Consider the following 21,805-nt stretch of genomic DNA (forward strand, 5'->3'; position numbering starts at 1 on the left):
TTGGGTAAAGAACCTTTGGTCAAAAGTCACAAAACAGCCACCCTTTGCAGAAGCCATACTCTCTCATGAGTTTAAATCACAATAGGGGTTTATATAAGCTGAGAAGTTGTATGAATATGCAATGCGTAGGAGGGAGTGGATGGACAGGCTTGCCATAAAGATAATGTTTCATACTGACCTTTTAGTACACACAATGCATGCATTTTGCAGTGTTCTACTTTTAGATGTTTACCACTTGCATTTTCGACCACTGTTTAGAACAATGCCGTACTAACACCTCTTTGCCCCAAAACAAACCAGGTATCCTGCTGGAATAGAGGAAAGTGTTCGTATATACGACAGTGCTTAATTATGAGACCGTATGTGAATATTGTTATAGGCCTAATTGTAATTGTAGAGGTAGAGGGATTTGAGAAGTCACATAGACAAGAAATTTAACACACAATCATTATAAAACAACTGCGACACGTTCCTGGGATTAGTCACTCTTACTACCTGGAATTTCTTCTCCCAGGTAACCTAATACTTTTTTTTTTAAACTACATATACAACCCTTCCTCCTTTTTCCTTGTCCCAAATGGTGATTGTGTCCGAGCAGTCTTTTTCTTGTAAGTCTCTTAATAGCCTGGCATACTTAAAGACAGTTGTCATCCCATGGTGCCTTCCCGCTCTTCTAACAAATTGTCCAGACAAAGCAGTACCTCCTCAGCCATACCTGAGCATTTCTCTTCATCTCTTATCTCCTTCCTTTTGCTCCTCCTTAGGATCTTTCTAGCGTCTCTACTTCTCTCATAAGATCAAAATAGGAACCCATTCTTAATAAGTCTGACAAATAGCAAATGAAGTAGAGAATCTTGTAGGTGACATTTCTTCTAATTGCATTGTCCTTTTGATTCCATTCATTATACTTCCTTTAAACTATCATTAAATTGTTGAGATGTTTAATGTTTATGAACAACTAGTAGATTTAGTTTGCATCCCCTATTGCCCAGGGGGAGTGGAGCACGGTGGATTCATTTAAGGGCACATTTACAATAGTGATTATCACCCTGGAGATCTTGGTCCCTTGGGGACTGTGGAATTATGAGCATATCCATTATACTCACAAGCATCTTGATTTTCCGCATCACAAGCTCCCACAGCAATGACAACCCTTTCCTGGTATTTTCTTATTTTTCATAAATTTACCCATTTGTTTCCTACTTAACATCTATGTTTGTTATTTCTAGTCATTTAACATTATCTCACTCTGTATATAGGTCTTTATCTCATTTTTATCGGTTATTGGTATTTGTCAAAATCACTTTGATGTTATTTTTATTACAGATGTTAACAAGGTCATTGTAATTGGTGTCATTTGTAAGTTGTGAGTCCTCTTAACTTGTTCATTCCAGTCATTGATAAAATAGTAAATGTGCTAGGACTGTGGTCCTGGCTGTATGTTAGATACCAGTCACACCTAAAATTCTCATTACACATCATCACCCTTTTTTGATGGTTACTTCATAGTCCTAGCTATTCTTACCTGATTAATGATCCTGATTTCCTAGCTCGTTGATAGGGAAACTATCTGGAGTCAAACTGAGAAGTCTTACTTTTATACTTGTTACAGTAAATCTACCTCCTCTCACAGGAGGTGAAAGAAAGAAGCACATCTGGAAAAGGAGCTAACATTCGTTTCACTTGGCACAGACATTGACAATGAAATGAATGATGTCTGATCCTTTCTAGAGACATCTATGTGATTTGTCTTTTTTTTTTCTTCTTCTTCTGAGGAGGGATCTGAGATCTATGAAAGACCACCTCTAAGGTACAAAGAATCTTCTGTGCTGTTGGAATAGTGGATATTAATGGTCACCACCTCCCAGCTAGTAAAGTCAGAGCTCTGTGTACTTAACATCTAGAAATAATAAGGGAAAAGAGAGGGAAAAAGAGGCTTGGGTTTCTCAAAGCTTTTGTCTCCTTCAGGTTTGGAAGGTTTGGATTTTTCTTCAGGGCTGTCTCCTGACCTAGTCATTCCTCTGATGTTTGCCTTTTCCAGAAGCATATGGGTGGTCAGACAGGGAGCCCTTCCACCCCTCTCTTTGCAAGGAATTTCTCATGTGGCCTGAGATCCACTTGTCAGTCTTCACATTTCTGCCCCAGTGGGCAATGCCAAGCAGCAGTGATGGCATCTCTCGGTGTTCTAGGAATTTGCTTGCTCTGCCTGACAGATACTTAGGAGTTTAGCCTTATCTTCCAGGCCCCAGGAGACCATCCAGATGCCATAGCCTGATTACTGAAGGCTCAGGAGAGGTGCATCTGTGTCCTCCTCAAACGGGAGATCAAAATAAAACTCTTAATAATAAATATATACACAGAACATATTTTCTCTTTACTTTGGTAAATAGAGTGAATGTTTTTGGATTTCTTTATTAATTATTTGGATATACTTTTTCTTAGAAAGTTTAAAATGTAGCTGCCATAGGGGAAAGGGGCAAAGAAAGACACTCAATAGTGTAATCCTATTGTCTTTTCACTTACAGGAGACATTCAGTTACTTAACAAAGAATTTCAGATTTTTTTCAACAGATTCAATTTGACATCCATTTTCTGCTGACAGACTCAGTGTGGAGCCCTGAGATGGGTACTGGGAAGCCGCAGTCCTGGGGCCACCAGGGTGCCACTGTCCTACTTTGAAGGACTCAAACATGCAATAGGAAGGAAAGTGGGGGGAGAAGCATGGGGATAGAGAAGCAGACTACTCAGAGGGCTTTGATATATGCCAAAATAGAGATAAAAATACAATGTGGTGGAAGCGAAGAGATGACCAGTTCCTATGAGGGTGGCTGGCAAAGGCTCACAGAAGCCCCCATGTCTCAGGTGAGCCCTGGGAGATGGCTGCAGTTCTGTCAGGCAAGCTCCGGTGCAGTAGGACTTACGACATGCTTTGTGCCTAGTGTGGAGCGCGTACTTCCTAAGTATTTGTTGAATGGCCTTTCTAAGGGAGCACAATATCTGAGGATGATTCTATAACTAGAACGATGGAGGGGTTTACCCAAGATAGTTTGGTGAATTGGTGGTTATTAACTATCTTAGACAAACAATTTTTCTCCCTACAAAAAAGCGTGGTGCTCAGGATCAGGTGAGGAAGAGATCTGTTGACCTAACCAAAATCATTGGTGGTGAAATCCAATGAATGCGATTCCATTTCCTTGATATATTTTGGTATACCCCTTTCCAGCTATGTATTACTACTGCTGATCATAGGGAAAGGCCAACAGTGAGCCATGATTGATGGAACATTTCAATTGTTCTTCTGAGAGATTAATGGTGCCTTGTAAAATGCCCTATTAAGTCTGTTCCTTACTTCTGGCATTTGTTTTTGAGAACAAATGCATAATTACCAGGGAGGAAGTCTCAGAGAAACTACTTTCAGGATTAAAGAGGCATTTCTCCCACTAGCCTACAACTCAGGTTTTTCTCAATTGTTTTCTGTTTTCACAGTGTATTACTGTAATGGCACAAATGTCTGGAAATCAAACAGGCAAATTGAGAACCTGAAATGAAACTGTTAAATTCAAAGTGCCTGTCAGGACCTGCTTTATTCTTTCACATTTACTCCTCCCCACATATCCAGGCAGGATCAGCCACACCCTAGGCTCTTCCCTGGGTAATCAGGGTGCTTTAAAGACTCACGTGATTCAGCACAAGCCCTCATTGCAGCTTGTTTGGTTCTGGGCATGTGTTGTACTTCTAATCATGGAGACCACACCCCCAACTTTGTACCCCGGTTCTGGTCTTTGAGACTTGATCCTCCCTGGCTTGTTGGGAACTCACCCAGCATCCAGATTTCTTGAGGTCTGAGGTTTTACGTTAGTCTTCACATTGGTCCTTCCCCCTCCTTCCCCAGCCTACCTGCCAAAATTTAGAGTCTGACCTTAGAGCTACAAGCCTGTCACTCCCAACTCAGAGGACTTCTGGAATCCCCCTTGCCACATGCTGCCCACCTACTCTAAGAACACAGCCATCTCTTCCTGCACTATGGTGATAGTGCCGTCTGCTTGGATTATGACCTGTTGCTGGAGAGAGAGAGGCACTGGAGTGCGGTGGTTAAGAACCTGGGCTGTAGGGTCTCACTGTCTAGGTTCAAACTCTGACTAAGCTACTTCTTACCTCTGTAATTCTGAGTAAATGGCTAAGCCTGAGTTTCCTTATCTGCAAAGTGAATGGGAGGAATCTGTGCCACCGAGCTAGCCTATAGGAATGTTGGAGGAAGCATCCCATAACCTGTTCCACTCTCGCCTGCACATCCGGCACGCTTTGGTTGGCCCCATTGCTTGAAGTTAGCCCTTTTTATTAGCGAAGGCCGTATCTCATGAGTTGACTTCTTGGCCTAGTAATGCCTCTGTGCGATGCTGTGGCCTATAAAGGGACACATGCCTTAGCTGGGCACAGAAGGCCCTGCTGATCTGGGTACTACTTGTGTCCATTGCTCTGGCCACACTGTGTCATCAGACATGGCAGCCTTGTGCAAAGAAATGGATGTGGGGATCCTGGAGTTGGCATGTGCAAAGCTCAGTCCAGCACAGAGTGGGTGGCAGGACAGGGAGAAGGGGTCTTGTGGTTCTCTTTATCTCTGTTTCTTTTTTCTCTCAATCTACTTTCTCACTACTTGGGTCTTTTCCAGCATCTTTTCCAGTTACTCATTGTAAGTGAGAAAATGTGATTGTGTTTGATACCTGCAACAAATAGGAGGTGATCCGGTGCAGTCTTTAGACACAATTTATCCTTTTTACATAGATTCTATTAATGCCCATTGGTACGGTAATGTCTTTGCTGGGCTCAGGAATTGAAAATTGAATTCAATTTTTAAAAACTTCACTTTTAAATTGTTATAAGATAGAATATTAAGCACATACGCACAGTATCAAAATTTACTTAAGCCTCCTCCAAATTAAAAATGCCCGGCTCTTAATTACCTAAACAGCTGACAATGACTAAAGGGGAAGCTTGGTTGTGCCTTTAGGAATATGTGTTTCCCCTGCCATGATATAATGACCAACAAGGAGACATCTTTTCAAGGTTTAGTAAAGGAAACAAGATGTATTTTATATCTGAAACATCAACATGTTCCCATGAGAGGCAGGAAATATGTATTCCTTGCAGGTGTAAATCTGTTCTACCAATTAATTCCCCTGGTAGTTGCACAGTACATGGATCATGCAGATTTCCTTTAAGACAAAATTAAAAACACTTCCCCCGCCCTAAACAATAGTTCATGTGAAAGCATGCCATTTTATGTTTCCTGGACTAACTGAAAAATAGTTAAAACTATTTTAAACAATTTAATCTTTGATGGAGGAGCTGACAAAATATGTGATAGAAGGATGTCAGTTTCATTAACCCTGTGTTGCAGGGAAAGAAACTAAGGTTTGAGGGTGGAGTAGATTGGCACTTAAGAGCTCCTCCTTCAAGTTATAGTGCAGCTTGATGGCTGTGATGAAGGGCAGGAGGGGGTCATGCGGGAGAGCACAGAGGAAAGAAAGGCATGCCATGATTGGCATGTGGAAATTTTGCCCATTCTGTTAAAAATTAGTGTGTGTGGGGATTTTGAATGTATTCCAGGTGATAGGAATCATCCATAAGTCATGGCCAATCCATCTGTGACCATATAATTTTTCTTCCAAGCTAGGACACTTCTGAATATGGAAGGGGCACTATTAATAGTTACTCAGGGCTGATCAATATTAACTTGTCTGTATGCAACAACCTAGACCATATGGCTGCCCCACTCCTAGGTCTCGCTGCAATGTTAAGCCTAAGTGGTCTCAAGGGATGGAGAACCATTGAGCAAAGTTGATTTGGGAGCCCTGCATGGTGTTTCAAAACTCTCTGGCAGGGTTTGAACTGGCCTGACCTTTAGATATTCTTCTGGCAGGGAGAATATCTGGAATTATATAGTGTTACTGTATAGTCCTCTATTTTCTTAGGACAGAACCATCCAGAGTATATGTCTTTAAGCCAACCTTTCTAAACCTGACTTCACAATATAATTATATAGGGAACTTAGAAAAATACAGATCCTTAGGCTCCAGCCCTAGATATTCTAATTTAATAGATCTGTAGTAAGCTCAAGCCACCTGTCTTTTCAAAAATACCTCTGGTGATTCTGATGCCTAGCCACATTTGAAAGCCCTCTTGGGTTTGTAAAGAGGCAATAGGGTTTTTAAAGAGCTGCAAATTTCACATTTTCAATATGAATATTAGAAGTTGAGAGCCAATACAAGAAGAGAGAACATGAAAGAAGAACAGAAATATTTTCCGTAATTTAATTACATTTTGTGTGGGACCAGAAGAGAGACAAATTGTTCAAAAATACATATGTTCCTTATTTTGCTTATGCCTTGTTTACTGGCTCAGGAACAATTTACAGGAAGAGTATAGATGAGTCATTTTTTTGAACTAAGCCCTGAAGGTTATAAAGTTTTAACAGACAGTAGAATTTGGTAAAGGAATTCCAGCAAAAGTTTGCAAAGGAAACTATATAAACAGAGGCAAGGAGATAGCTGTAAACTCGGTGTGAGTAGTGTATATATAGTTCTATATGGTAGCCACTGGCATAGTGCATAATAATTATTTATTGAAATGTGGATGGCTTTTGGAGGGAATGCTATTATATGAGAATGACTCTCATTCCTTTCTTTATAGTTAGAGAAATTGAAGCATAGAAACAAAATAACTTGCTTGCCCAAAATTTTTTTTAGGGCTAGTGTTTATTAGCTTTTATTAGCCAAACAAGTTCGATCCCTATTTATAAGCCTAATTCTCAGGGATTACTGAGGGAAAGAAATCTGTTAGTCTTGACTTTCTTTATCCTTCCTTGGTGTCCAGTCCCACACTAACGGGACTAGATGCTTTCTAGTTGAAAGAGATCATTAAAGCAATAGGCCATTACGTTGAAACCAAAAGTGATCTGATTACTATGTGTATGCCTTTCCATGACTGTTAAAGAAGAAGAGTTTTGTGTCTGTGTATATTTAAGAATGATTACATTCAAGTTTTAGAGAAGAAAATTACAAAAGTTGCAAAAATATTTTTTCTTATCTTGGCACAATACTCTTTCCACTCTATCAGGGTATATGTCAGGCATTGGTCTAGCTGCTGAGGGTTTCCTTTTTAGCAACTTCTTTTAAAAGAAGTATAGTATGCAAATCTTTTTCTCCATGGCCTTAGGGTACTGTAAAGGAGATAATATACAAGGTCCAGAGTGTGGAAGAAGAAAGGATATGTGTTTCTTGGCATAAACCATCTTTGTACGAAAACAGCAGCCTTGCCCTTTCCCCACACAAACCAAGCCAGGAGGATCATGAAAAGGCCCAGAACCCCACAGGTCAGTGCACACAGCCCCATTCTTATAGGGGCTAATTCTCTGTGGGCATTTCATCATAGAGAACTTATGTTGAAAAGTAGGGCAAACTAAAAAGCAGTTTCATTCAAAATATGAAAATGTCTGTTATTTTATGGACTTGAGTGGGCAGGAGACATAAGCAGGTGGTTTTTCAAATTACTGGACTTTCCAGATGCTGCTTACTCTTGCAGCTGTTCTTACTTTAAGCCCTTTTAAAATGTAGCCAGCACTGCTATTAATTGGAAGAATAAGCCACATCATGAGCTTTTTCATAATTCAAAGATATTTGGTGTATCTCATCTTAAATTTTAATAAATATTATGAAATTTTATTCAACTAAAACCAAATTATTTTTTGACAACGGGAGATGGAGAAGAAAAAGAGACTATTTTTAATAATCATTTAAAATGTATATCATTGTTGGCTGAATTTGAAATTGTTTTCAAATGCTTAAGAATAAATAAGATCCCCCATTTAGTATTGCTCAGTTAGGTGAGAATAATTTCCCACCAAAAATGACCATAATGCTCCTTTACAAGCTGGAGATTCTGAATTCCATGCACAATCTCATATGTGGCAGAATATCAGTCACCATCGTGTGGAGCTATCTCCTAAACAAATAAACAAAACCAATACCAATTCCAACAGAAGAGAGTATTAACAGGGTGCTGAGTGCTTTGAGACAATCTGATCTTTTAAATTTTATGCTTTGATTATATGTATATAAAATAAATATAGAATTTGAAATTACCATTATATTGAGATTAATCAACAATCACTCTAGAATGCTTTCCAGTTGAAAGGGTTAGGGAGGCACGGGGACATTATTTTGGAAATTGAAACAAATCTGGTTACCATGTTATGACTTTTTTTGACTGCTAAAGAAAATTTGTGTCTGAGCATATTTAAGAATTATTACATTCAAGTTTTAAGATAGAAAGTTACAAATGTGTATTTTTATTTTCCAACAAAAGTCTTCTCTCAGATGTTCTGATTTTTCTCAGCACTAATCTCAGAATCATCTCAATTCATTTCTCCCCTCACAGCAATAGTCTATCATAATCACATAATCTTGCCTCTTCTTCCCTTATTTCAAAATATCTGTTTGGACAGTAACCATTTGAAAACATGGATAAAATTTTAAACTTCTATAGCCCTTAAATTTCTCTTAAGGAATTGGAAGTTAGGCCGGTAACCATTACATTCTCTTCCAATTCTCAGATTCTGTCATTTTATGCTTACCTGATTTTATCCTCAGTGCCTCTGCATACTGTCCTTCTCATTTCATGTCTAGACCATGATGCAATTAAACCTTAACTGTTCTCTGCTCAACCAGACTACCTTTCATTACATCCTATAACTTAACCAGTCATCTTCGAGAAAGCCCATCCTCATCATGTCATACTCAAACATGAAGTCTTGTTGACATGATCAAGTCCAAACTTATCATGAGTGCTGGATAAAGTACTCTGCCATCTGGCCATGATCAGTCTGTTCATTTTTATGACCTACCACTCTGCCACATGAACTCTCTAATTCCAATCAAAATGGGCTACTAAACCTTCCATCACGCCTTGTATGAGACATTCCCATCTCCTTATCTGGCTTATTTAGAATGCGCTCCTGTGTTTTTCTCAGCTATTTGCATTCTGTTTGTCTTTCATGATCCAACTCAGATTGCACTCCTCATGCCCTTCTCTATTAAACTATTTGTAATCCATCTTCCTTCCCTTACCCTTTTATCCTGTCCAGTAGGGTGTCCCTAACACTTAAATATCAATATCATTCACTTTTTAAAAAACCTTATTGAAGAATAATTGACAAATATAATTGTATGTATTCAAAGTGTACAATGTGATGATCTGATATACATCTACATTGTTTGATTACCAAGATCAACATAATTAATACCATTAATTTTTTTAAAAACTTTTTTTTTAAAGATTTTATTTATTTATTTGACAGAGAGAGACAGCCAGTGAGAGAGGGAACACAAGCAGGGAGAGTGGGAAAGGAAGAAGCAGGCTCCTAGTGGAGAAGCCTGATTTGGGGCTCCATCCCAGAACGCTGGGATCACGCCCTGAGCCGAAGGCAGACGCTTAATGACTGCGCCACCCAGGCGCCCCTAAAACCCTTATTATTCAGTATTCAGTGCTGCTTACTTTTGATTTATTATAATATATATTTGATCTATTTCCAAAATGATAATGAGAAGGTTTACAGTAGAGACCACATAAAACAGCATGTCAGTTAAAAAAGAAAGTGAAAATACAAAACCAAAAGTGGGAGGGAGGAGTAACCTGTATTAACGAAACTTAAAATCTAGCTATATATTTTCTGGTAGTCAAAGCAAAAAATGACCCATTATTTACCATTTGGCAGTGGCTTACTATTGTGATATGGTGTGGTGTATTTTTTAAAACTTTTTATCTATATGCAACTTGTCTCTCTAACTCTAATCCTTGTGATTGCTAGGACTTATTTTAGAAATTATCCTTTGTAGTATGTGGCACAGTGTGTAATCTAGCATATGATGAGTTTAGTAAATTAATTGATTGGTGGCTAATATATCAGAACCATAAATTTGAAGCTGTTTTATTTATATAGAAATTCCAAATAAGTACATAGTAAACATACAAATGAAAATGTGAACATAAAAAGAAGACATAGAAATCTCAGAGGGAGAATGAAGGGTCTGAAGTTGTGATCACTTTAATCAGAGGATATATTTTAAAAAGAATTCATAGCCTACTATTTTGGGATAAATGTCTATACAGATGTAATATAGTACAGCAAACCTTTATTAAGATAAGAAACCGATTTTATTGGACCTAATTGTATGGACTAATTTGCTGACTTTTCTTTCCCTCCCTAAGTAGCTGTTTTATGAGACTGAAAGAATACTGTGCAGATACACCATGCTGTTCCTCACACTGTACATCAGGGTTTCATTTCTTCTCCAACTAAAGTTATTTTTCTAAACTTGGTATAAGAGCCTTTTTAAAATGTAGGGAACTAGTCTGGCGCTGTCCAAAAGCAATTTCCGTGATGATGGAAATGTTCTATACCTGTGCTGTCCACTTCGGGAGCCAGTAACTTCATGTGTTGAGAACTCAGAATGTGGCTAGTGTCGACTGAGGAATTGAATTTTAAATTACATTTAGTGTTAATTACTTGAAATTTAAATTGAAAGAGCCACAGGTGGGTCGTGATACAGAATTGGCAGAGGCAGCTTTTACAGAGCTGCTTGCCTTTAAACAGAATTTTCCATACCTGATTTGGTACCTTGACCACTCTTCCTTTATTATCACATGAAGTTCTAGGCTACCATGCATTAACAGTAAATCTTTGGAGGTTTTTGTTATTTTAAGAAGTCTGTGTCAAAAGTAAAATATAGGGAAATTTATTATTTACTGCCATGTAATGTAAACATGGAGAGGATCATCTCTGTTTCTGTCATTATGTTTGTTCTTGGACTCAAAGAAAAGCTCTTCTAAAATAGGAGTCTCCATAGGGTCTAGGCCACCCTTCCTGGGCTACTGGAAGATGGCACTCTTGGGGCAGAATTTGCAGTTGTAGCCTGGGTGTGTCTCTGTAGGGCATTCTCCTAAGTCCTCTCTCAACTGGGCATCTGAGTAAGTGGGCCTACCAAATTCTTCTCAAGGTGGGTTTTTCTGTCTGACTGTCTTATTTTACTCATAGGAGCAAATGGAGGTGTTTGCTTTCTCTAGGCCAGCAGGAGCTTGCTCTAACTCTTCCTTTTAATTTTTTTTTAATATGATGATCCCTACACTTGCTCTTTGAAATGCTATTCTGTTAACTGCTATTTCCCCTAAGCCTGTTATGCCTTTTTTCCATCTGCGTTGAAGTCTCTTTTCCCAGTGGAGCCTTTCTTTCTCAGCTTAGTCATGCTATGTGTGGAGACCCACATCCACACTGCTGGCCTCTCTGACTCATCCTGGGAGGTTTACTTGCTCCAGGAACCCCACTCGCACTGTGGTGGAACAACAGGGAGGCTCCAATGAAGCCAGCCCTTTCTGAAATCTGCCTCTTTTCCTGGCATCTTTTCTTCTTGTCTAAAGCTACATGAGAAGGGGAAAAAGCAAAAATGTCCACCCCCCCTTTAAGGCAATGATTTTAGTAAGGAGTTTCTAGCAACTCTAATTTCTAGTTTATGAGCTACTTTTGTTATTGCTGCTGCTTTTAAATATTCCATAATCTGGCTAGTAGAAAAACCCACTAATGCTCCAATTTTCCTTTTTCCTCCACCAGTAAGCCAAAAGAGTCAATTCTGACAGTTACATTTTCCTTCCAGTTACAGGTTAAATTGTTTCCCTTTTTGAAATATATTATTCATAAATGTGAACAGTCTCTGAACTGTAGCTCCTCCCATCCACAGATAGGACACTGGGTAGGTGGAAATTGCTCATCTGCCCCATTGGCTGTTCTGGAGTTGTACAGAGCTAGGTCTTTACACTGTAATCTTCCAGGCCAGGATTTTCCTTGGCCCTCCCTACCCCTCAAAGAAAACCCTCTGCCAAGAATGGCTCAGGCCCATGATTTCCCAATCCAGATGGGTTCAGACAATAAATTTTTCTGCCTTGATTTGCTAAAAGGGTCAAAGTTGAATAATATAATGTTAATCAAAAACTGATCACTGACTCAAATCTAAGTTTGGCCAGTAACTCATTCAATTGACTTATTTTTTTTTAAATCACTAAACACATTCTGAAAGTATAAAAAGGATCTCCAACCTAAGCGTCCCATTAACTCAGGGAAGCCTGACCCAGGCAGTCACTAAAGAAGCAACTTTATATACCTAACTAGAGGTGTCTATGGGAGAAATCAAGAGGCGCACATTATTTTTGGTTGTGTAAATTAGCTTGGTTTTGCACGAGTACCACTTTTTTCTAGTTAAAATACGCTTTCTCTCCATATATATATATACACATATATACATATATGTGTATATATTTATATATGATATAGTATATACATTTATAATATATATTATATGTATTCTTTGTTCTTAGTCTGAATCATTTTACCTACCTTATTATTTTTAAGAAAATAGCTTCAGGTTATCTTGATTTGAGCTGGGAGAACCTGCCCACTCTGTATTCCTGTTCTTATCTTGGTACAAGACCTTACACAATGACCTTACTGCTTTAATTCTATGTGCAGCAGGGGACCACCCTTCACTAGACTTTAAGCCTGGGCATAGACAAGTGGGTGACCTGCAAGACAACCATCTCACTCTCCCAAGCAGTGTGGGTCAATCTGTTGCAGAGATCCGGAGGTTCATTTGCCAGGAGAGAAGTGCAAGTATTTGAAACTCAAGATAGCTAAATTCCATCTGAACTAACCAGCAGGAGGTGGGGAGGGGATATGTGACATTTTTGATGACTGCGGGAGCTCCCACATTATCAAGCCCAGAAAATCTTTGTGTGGCAAAGATACAGAAGGATGCACAGACTGCTTGCCAGAGGAGAGCTGTCCCAACCCTGACAGCATGCCTGGGGCAGGGGGCATGGTGGGGGGGCGTCCTTTACAGGCTGGCCGCCTCACCTTACCTTGACCACATCGTCGTTGAGATGCTTGGGGTCGCGGTTAACCAGGTCGATTTCCTTGGTGTGCGCGTCGTACACTTGCTTCTCGTTCATCTCTTCTGCCATGGCCTTGTTGTTGGGCTTGTAGATGTTGCCCTGTTCCCGGATGGGAACAGTGTAGAGATGTCCCTGCGCAGGGCAGACGGCCAGGAAGGGGAGGGTGGCCGGAGAGATGGGAAGAAAATTTCAAAAAGAAAAACAAGCGATCAGAAGTCAGCCTGGCGGCGGGGCAAACCTCGAGGCTCAAAATCGAACTAACCGCTTCAGCAGCGGTGGCTCCGCGCACAGTAAACTCCTTGGCGCCGCAAGCTTTTTAAGAGGATCGAGGAGAGGACACCACACCCCTCCGTACCAGGCTTGGAGCTCCGGTCTCCCCGGCCCGCCGCCAGGGGTCAGGGCAAACCCCGCGGCGCGGTCCGCCCAGGCCCCCGCCCGGTGCACGCCCAGCCCACCGTACCCCGCGGAGACCCCAGCAGGGGAGGGGACCTGATTTCCAACTTCTGTCCAACGACTCTCTCTGCTACGCTACCCTCGCTCCGAAAGTTTCACCTGCTTCATTTTCCCGTTCTCCTGACCCCCGTTCCTTCTCTCAATAAGCTCTCTCAATAATCTCAATAAGCAGATCCAGTTGGAACCCCTGACCCATGGAGTGTCCCCATGGTTGTTGTGTTCTGTTGGCATCTCCCTCGCACCTGTTCGCGTCCCCCTCCCTCCCACAGCCCTCTTTGTCCCTCCATTGCTCTCCCAACCCCCGTGGTGGTCACAGTGCCGAAAGCCCCCATCTCTGGACCAAACCATGTGTCAACCCCCCTAAACTCCTTAGAATAAGGATATCTCACCTGCACAGCACCCTCGACCCACCCTCAGGTCACTCCTAGGCTGCCGGCCGGTGGCTGAGCGGCGGCCGCGTTTGGAAAAACGAGGTTTCCCCACCCGGGCGGAGCCCGAGCTCAGGAGGGTGGTTGGAAGGGGTGGTGGTAGTTGGGGGGAGGAGAGGTCCATCCCTCTCCAAACACCCCCGCCAGGAGCCAAGATGCAGGAAGAGTTTTTGAGGTGGCCCAAGAGCTTTGGAAAGTGCAAACATAACGCTCTCCGCCCCGGCCAACCCGTCCAGGCGCCTGGCGGGGAGTCGCGGGGACTGTCCCCAGGATTGCGGGTGAGTGACTTCCCACCCTGCGTTCCAGCCCGCCGCCTCCCAGCGGGCCGGGGCTGGACCGTGGGAGTCCCAAAATGAAGCATCAAGCAGCACCCCGGACCCACCTAGAAATGCGTCCTCAGTCCTAATTTCAGGACCCCGGCCCCCCTTTTCTGCCTCCCTCTAGTTTAGGGGCGCCCAGCCCCCTTTCTACATAGGAAAATAGAAAACATTCCTGCCTCCTCTTCACCTCCCCGCCCAGGCCCATTCCACAGAGGTGCCAGCGCGAGAGGAGTGTTCCGAGTCGAGAGAGGGCTGGGGCAGGGAAAGCAGTCGGAATATTTGGAGTGGGAGATAGCAGAAGGAGGCACTCCTTGCGCTCCCCAGGGCCCGCGCGCACCCACCCAAGCCTACCTCGGAGTCTACGTATTTGCCCCCAGACATGCTGGCCCGTGGCTGGATGAAGGCTCTGAGATTTCCCTGGGCTGTTATTTAAGGGAACTGAGGAAGGAAGATCTTGTATTGTATGGGGGAGAAAAAGGCGCTGGCGGGGGGCGGTGGCTGGGAGGGAGCCTCCTGGCCGCCCGCCAAGGGCTTGTTCTGCAGCGGTTGGCCAGGACTTGCGCTGCGCCGGGTCTAGGCACATCCCCAAGGTTCTGGCAGGAGAGGGCGGGGAGCGCCCGCAGGGAGCAAAGAGCAACGGGAAAGCGTTTCACCGGCGCTGGGTTGCTTGGGCAAATATTTTAAACCTGGGGCAAGATTTTCCCAGTTATGAACCACTCAGAGGCGTCTTGCGGAGAGCGAATGTTTTCGCAGTGCATCATGCTCAAAGGGGTGGGGAGTGAAGGAAACCGGCGCGCAAGCAGAGATGCCCAGTATGGGCACCCGAGCTTCAGAAAGAATTCAGCTCTGTTCTAAGCCGTTTCTTCTCATCGCCCACGTTCCATCGCTGCCCAAGACACAACTATCTCCCAGTTCCACAGAGGAAGGGATGAAAAATGCCCAGAACCTTTAGGTGCATTTCACATTTAAACACAGGAAGGAATTTGTGTGGGTTCGTATGTGTCCACTGTGCTTTTGGTGACACTCCTTTACATCTAGTTGGTGGGGATGGAAACTGGGAGAAGCAGCCATGAAGAATTTAACATTTCCCAACTAGTTCTAAAATTCTCCACAATGCTTTGAAATAAATGAAAATGTTAAACTTTACTGATCTTTTTGGAAAAAAAGGAAATTCATGCCAAAACGTCGTGCCATATTTACAAAATATGTAAAATATTTACAATTGTAGAAATATTTAATTGGAGCTTCGAGTTTATCATAGAGGAGTTTTTTTTTTTTTCCTAATGTACTTGCCTGTGAGTTGAGGAGACCTGGTTTTTCTACTAATTGATTAGAAGTTTAAAAAATTATTTTTTAAAAAGATTTTATTTATTTATTTGACAGAGATAGAGACAGCCAGCGAGAGAGGGAACACAAGCAGGGGGAGTGGGGGAGGAAGAAGTAGGCTTATAGCAGAGGAGCCTGATGTGGGGCTCGATCCCACAACGCCGGGATCACGCCCTGAGCCGAAGGCAGACGCTTAACCGCTGTGCCACCCAGGCTCCCCAAAACATGCGGAGGGCCCTAACTGTTCACGATCTTTAAGTCCTTGGGGGAGATCCAGACAGAACGATTCTTTTTTTGGAAAAGCAGGGAAACCTTTACCAGAAGTAGGGTTCGAACCCACGAGGATATAAATCCATTGGATCTTAAGTCCAGCGCCTTAACCACTCGGCCATTCTGGTACCCTTCTAAAAAATTATTAACAATTAAAATATTTTATCTATTCCTAAATTTGGGGATGCTTTTTTTTATTATAAAGCAACACAAGTTGAATTAAACAATAAGCAGTAATTTTACATTTGGGCTATAATAAGCCAAGAAATTCACTGTCCAGAAAGGACATTTTACCTAAGGTTCTGTATGCAATCAAAAGTAAAATTATGACTTGAAATAAAAAAAAAAACTGAGAATATACATGAAGGGGCATAGGTTACATTAAAAAATACTGGCAGTCTGACATGGGGTTTGGGGCACAAAAGGAGGAGGAGAAGGTGGAATAGAGGATGGAACCCATGGAGCTGATTATCTAGTTAGAGAGAAGATATGAAAATATAAAAGAGAGCTATAAAGGACAGGCTGTTGTTTATAGTAAAAAAACAATACAGTTTTTTAAAAAGATCAGTTTCAATTTTATGGCAGGGAAAATGTCACATATGTTGGCAATAATTATGCCGGCTAGTCATTATTAGAATACTAAAGATCTTCTAAAAATTGGGTTTTAAATTTTTATTTCTGCCAAAACCCATTTCTAAATTTTTTGAACAAATTGTGTGTTAACATACACGATATGCTAGGAAAGAGTGTTGTCCTGACCATGTGTTGTATGGTGCCCAGTCTACCTCTAATGATTGATGTTTATCTAACTCTTCCTTCATAAATTGGTTGCAAAGTAGTTGTGGTTATGGTCTATGGAAATATGTGGAAACCATTTCCCATCTATTGTTATTCAGTCTTCAGCTGTGATGAGTAATCTTGACTGTGAAAAAAGTCAACAGGAACGGGGAGAGTGTGTGTCCTGCATTCCAGCAAGGAATGAACTTTCTGGGGAGGCCTGTGAGTGAATGCTTAACTAGCACTCAACCGAGGGAAGTCCATGGCAAAGCCAAATCAACCCCAGCACACGGAATCACAATGATCAGTGAAGCGTTGTCAATGCCAAAATGAATTCCTAATGAGAGGAAAAACCACAAACTCTTCATTAACCTGCCTCAACAAGAAACTAGAACCAAAAAGAAACAGATTGTATTCTGGTTTTAATAGCTGAATTGAAGAATTGGCTCCAACTTCACGAGAAATAAAAATGAAGAACATTGTTAGCATAGGTGTAAGATTTGAAATGAACAGATGATGTAAAAAACAAAATATTTTTTCTTTGATACCCCCACAGATAACTATAGGGTTGGAGGCAAGTTAATAAATTTCTCCAAATCATTTACTAAAAAATGAGTAAATGGCAACTTATTTGCCTTCTATTTTTTTTTTTTTAAAAGAAGCAGCCTTAAAGGTCAGCTCAGGCATTATATGTCACTAAAAATATAGAACTAAAAGGGACACCATTCCTCCAAATCGGTCGCCTTAGAGATGTGGAAGTTGAAGTCTAAATACACAAAAAATGATTTGTTCTTAATAAGTTTTGTGGGGTAAAGAAACATTTTAAAGTTGATAAATAAGTAGAGCACCTATTAACAATTTCTGGGATATAGGATTCTTAAGTAATCTGGTGAGGATCTACTCATGGTAAAATTGTGAAGTTAGTTGCCTTTTGTGTTCTCCTATTTTCTCACCCCCCCCCAACCCCCAATCTCTCTGGTCCCCACCACCCTGGATCCTCTTATGCTAAACTGGCTTCATCTGATTTCCACTCTAGGGTTAGGAGTCTAAGGTTTGACTGCTTACAACGATATCAGTGGTTTTAAGGAGCAGGCAGCGTTCCAACATTTATCAAAACTCAGAAGCCTAAGATTGCCCAAATATGACTTTGTCAGTGAGTTCAGAAAAGAGATTATAGTTTGGATTGTAATAGTGGTTATCACTAGGTGTGATATAAAAAGAATAATAACCAGTGTGGCAGAGCTACCCAGCAGTCATTCCCAATTTGGGTCACAGCTCTGGAGCTGGGCCTTGGAGTCCTGCTGGCCAGTTGCTGGCTCATTGGGATGTTAGGGGCCTTTAGGAGAAGGTCAGAAGGTAAAGGGGGAACATTCCAGAGGGTGACTATTTACATGTATAAATATCAATATTTTTACAAGCTATGTGTTCAACTGAATATTTATCCTGTTTTTCAACATCACCATCTCACACACCTTCCACTGAATTCCATTTAGGCCTTCCCATACCTGCTTTACCTTCTTCCATACCTTCCATTTTATATATGGAAAGGAACAGCTTTCTAGATGAAGATCTGCCTCCTCATCTGATCCCTTTCCATCCCTCTTCTGGCTTGAAGGCCCGCACTGGACTCTTCCTTGTTGTGGGCCTTTCCATTTTGAGTATTTAAAAATTTTTTTTCTATTTATTTTCTTAAAAAAATAAACAACTATTTCTACATTCAAAAATTTTTCTGATTACAGTGGATGAGAAAATATTCTTTTCAAACTGTTTCTTTAAATTAATGTCACTCTGCTTACTTGTAAAATGGAAAACATAATTGACATCTACCCAATAGCGGTGCTGTGAACATTTAATGAGGTGATGCATTTAAAGCACAGAGGATACTGCCTAAACCATAACAGATGCTAGGATTAGGGACAAATTTCAGCCTACAGATTCATAATTGAAATAAATATATTTACTTTAAAGTATTTTTGTTGTAAAATAGTTTAACCCTCCAAGATACAGTGAATAGTATAATGAACTCCCACCATCAAGCTTGATCAAATAATATCATTTTGCCTTATTTGCTTCAGATTTTTTAAAGTGGAAAACGTGTATACTACTGAAGTCCCTTGTGAGGTGTCACTTTCTCTCTTTTGGTAACTGAGTTTAATTTCTTTCACAAACCCCCATTCCTTCAGGTAACAGAAACTTCAGCTTAGACCATTTCTAGTTTCTGCCATTTTGTTGGGATTGCAACTGAATTCCAGGGGCTTATGAATTGCCAAGGAATCTCACGGTGGGTCTGTGGAGGAGTCTATTCCTTAGCTGTGCATCTCGGATCTGCTGATAGGTACTACATCATCAGCCTGTCTGTCCTCAATCATTGGTCCATTCAGGGCACTGCTACTCTGTCCTTCATGTTCATTCAATACACCCCCTAGGGCTAGAGACCTTTTTTGCTACTTCTGTTTTTTTCTTGGGGCTCTAGTTACAGCTAATGAATTTGGGTGGGCAGGCCTGATTTGGCAGCACGGAGCCATCCATGGTGAGGGTGCTGTAGAGAAGAGAAGAAATGCCCTGCCACGGTACAGAGAAACTCTAGGAGGTTGCTATCTCCACAGGCCCTCCTCAGAAACAGGAGGCACAAGTATCTCAGCTGTTAGATTCTCTTAATTTATCTGTGTCTTGGCTAAAGACACACATAGCAATGATTTTGCTAATTTTCCCAATTTCCTCTCCCTTGTGCAGGAAGCCATGCCTGCACATCTCTCAACGCTTTTTTTTTTTTTTTTTTGCCCTGAATTCCCCCAGGGCATTCAACAAGGCTTTTGGAATCAAGCAAAGCCTTATCTCTGCTTTTCTGCTGTAATGATCTTTCCCTAGGCATGGGGGTGGGTGGGGTGGGGGAGGGCTCCAGGGGCATCTAGCAAAGAACGTTTAAGTTAACTTTTCAGAAATGTTCATCATTCAGTTTTTTTTCCCCTTCAACCAAATCCTGCCAAGACTTTGCCAGTAACATCTTTCTTGGCTCTATCTGGTATTTCTGAATTATAACAAACCCTTAAATTTTAAATATAGGAGAACTTCTGCCAATATTTATATTTCACTGATAGCCTTACATTAAGGCTTTTATCCTTCTAATTAACTCAAAATATTGATAGTGGAATAATATACCTGGCCTTTAGCTAGCTATCATGTCAGTTTACTTTACAATTTTCTTATCAAATATTGTTAGTAAGACCAAACCAATCTGACTGATTATTTAATATGATTGAAATAAGATTAATTCTTGAAAAAACTTTTGGATAGCAAATCCTGTGTAGAAAAGTACAATTCTTTTTGGTGTCCTAACTAAAACTGGTAAAGGTATAGATGTATTGTGCGCACTAAATCAGTGTGGATGAGGCTTTATGGCTATGTCATACCACAATATGACATACCACAATATACCACAATAGCTAATTAAAAGTGAAAGATGTTGTGAACCAACACTTTTTTTGTCATCATCCATCCAATACATATTTTAAAACTGAATTTTAGGGTGTATCAATCAAGTATTGCTACAATTATTTGGCATAAATAAACTACTACAAAATTCAGTAGCTTAAGAACAACTATTTGTTCACACAGATCTATGGATTGGGTAGGCTGGGGCTTGGTTGATGTAGGGCAGGGTGGCTGGGGCAGCTCTGCATTTCACTGCAAGTCTGTGCTGGCTCTGTTCCATGTCTCTGTCCTCCTTGGACCCGCAAGCTATTGGGGAAGATTCTTCTCATAATCCGAGAAGTAGCAGCTACAAAAAAGGAAGAGGAAAAATATGCCACAGGCTCTTGGAAGCCTAGACCTGGAAATGACACACTGTTACTTCTGCCCCATTCTGTGGGACAAGGCAGGTCACGTGACTTAGGCCAAAGTCAAGGGTTGGGAAGTGAATTTCATCAATGATGAGACCATGGCAGGGTGTGAATACAGGAAGGTATGAAGTTCCCAAATCTACATCAAATGCATTAGTTGTTAGGGACTGGTTTTTGGTTTCAGTTTTCCATGTTTTAATCTAGTTGGTTAGATATACCCTTTTGCTATCTTTTATTTGATTCTCATAAAGCTTTATATAGTATATTTAAAATCCTCCCATTAAATAGTTGGTAACAACAAAAAAAATCTCAATCTTAAATGCCAACTTCTGTATAAAGATTCTCACATATGTTGCTTGACAGAGGACTTCAGCAAGAGGGGCTTAGATGGGTCACAAAATGAACTTTCTTGGGATGCCTTGGTGGCTCAGTTGGTTAAGCAGTTAAGCATCTGTCTTTGGCTCAGGTCATGATCCCAGGGTCCTGGGATTGAGTTCCGCATCAGGATCCTTGCTCAGTGGGGAGCCTGCTTCTCCCTTTTCCTGACTTCCCCCTGCTTGTGCTCTCTCTCTCTGATAAATAAATAAATATATAAAATCCTTAAAAAAAAAAAAAGGTGCACTCTCTTGCCTTAAAGCAGAATGTGATTTTCGGGACAGCTGACAATTTCTCCTACTTTCAAAACATTAGGCCATCATCTTGTTATCATCGTCATCACCATTATTATTATTCTGGATTATTGTTCTGATAAAACTGGTTTTCTCTGAATATGTAGCAAATATTGTCTCTATAAGTAGGTATTCAAAACTTATAGCCTTACATTTTCTTTTACCTATAAAATTTTTTCTTTGAGATATTATCTTTTACATATTATATTAAAAGCAAAACCATAAAAACAGTCTGGTTTGTCATCTTAAAAGTAAATTTAAATATTGAGAAAATGCTAAATGATAAGCAAACACAAATCACATTGAGTTCTTTTTAATTTGTGCTTAGATCCATGCAAAATTCCAGGTTCAATTTATCATCTCATTATGATGACATAAGAAATCAAACTAACTATGCTATGAAATTGGGTTTTCTACTTACCTTGACTGTTTTAATAACTGGATTATAACAGCCCTAACAAAATAACTGGTCCAGGTTTATTGATTGATTGATTGATTGATTGATTTGGTCTGGCTTTCTTTCTTTCTTAGATTTATTTATTTATTTATTTATTTGAGAGAGAGAGAGAGAAAGAGAGAGAGAGAGGTGGGGGGAGGGGCAGACAGAGAGAGAATCCCAAGCAGACTTCTCACTGAGTGGGCAGCCCAATGAGGGGGCTGGATCTCATGATCTCATGACCCTGAGATCATGACCTGAGATGAAGTCAAGAGTCAGATGCTTAAGCCAC

The 21,805-nt window shown here is 40.8% G+C and overlaps 1 protein-coding gene, 1 long non-coding RNA gene and 1 other non-coding gene across 4 annotated transcripts in view; all 3 read right to left on the reverse strand.

The window, feature by feature from the left end:
- Nucleotides 1–12,950, reverse strand: part of LOC148110361 (uncharacterized) — a 28,105-nt gene extending 15,155 nt beyond the window's left edge. Inside the window, exon 1 of the long non-coding RNA XR_015723892.1 lies at nucleotides 179–12,950. This is a non-coding gene — a long non-coding RNA (uncharacterized LOC148110361). The remainder of the gene's footprint in view (nucleotides 1–178) is intronic.
- The window catches only part of CAV1 (caveolin 1), a 34,961-nt gene extending 20,255 nt beyond the window's left edge, over nucleotides 1–14,706 (reverse strand). The window contains exons 1-2 of one of the 2 annotated variants that reach the window (XM_045792795.1): nucleotides 14,549–14,706; nucleotides 12,964–13,128 (exon numbers count right to left, since the gene is read on the reverse strand). In XM_045792795.1, the coding sequence (XP_045648751.1) occupies nucleotides 12,964–13,128; nucleotides 14,549–14,578 (195 nt within the window). In that variant the 5' untranslated portion in view covers nucleotides 14,579–14,706. Of the gene's footprint in view, nucleotides 1–12,963; nucleotides 13,129–13,838; nucleotides 14,103–14,548 lie in introns of those variants that run through there. The other variant, XM_045792796.2, reaches the window with a different exon arrangement.
- A 1,132-nt stretch (nucleotides 14,707–15,838) lies between these two features.
- TRNAL-UAA (transfer RNA leucine (anticodon UAA)) lies at nucleotides 15,839–15,921 on the reverse strand. The gene has a single exon. It is a non-coding gene; the product is annotated as a tRNA-Leu (tRNA).
- Nucleotides 15,922–21,805: the final 5,884 nt, after the last annotated feature.

Source organism: Ursus americanus, chromosome 3, assembly GCF_024610735.1.
Source record: "Ursus americanus isolate L20-20 chromosome 3, mUrsAme1.1.p, whole genome shotgun sequence".
Lineage (NCBI taxonomy): Eukaryota > Metazoa > Chordata > Mammalia > Carnivora > Ursidae > Ursus > Ursus americanus.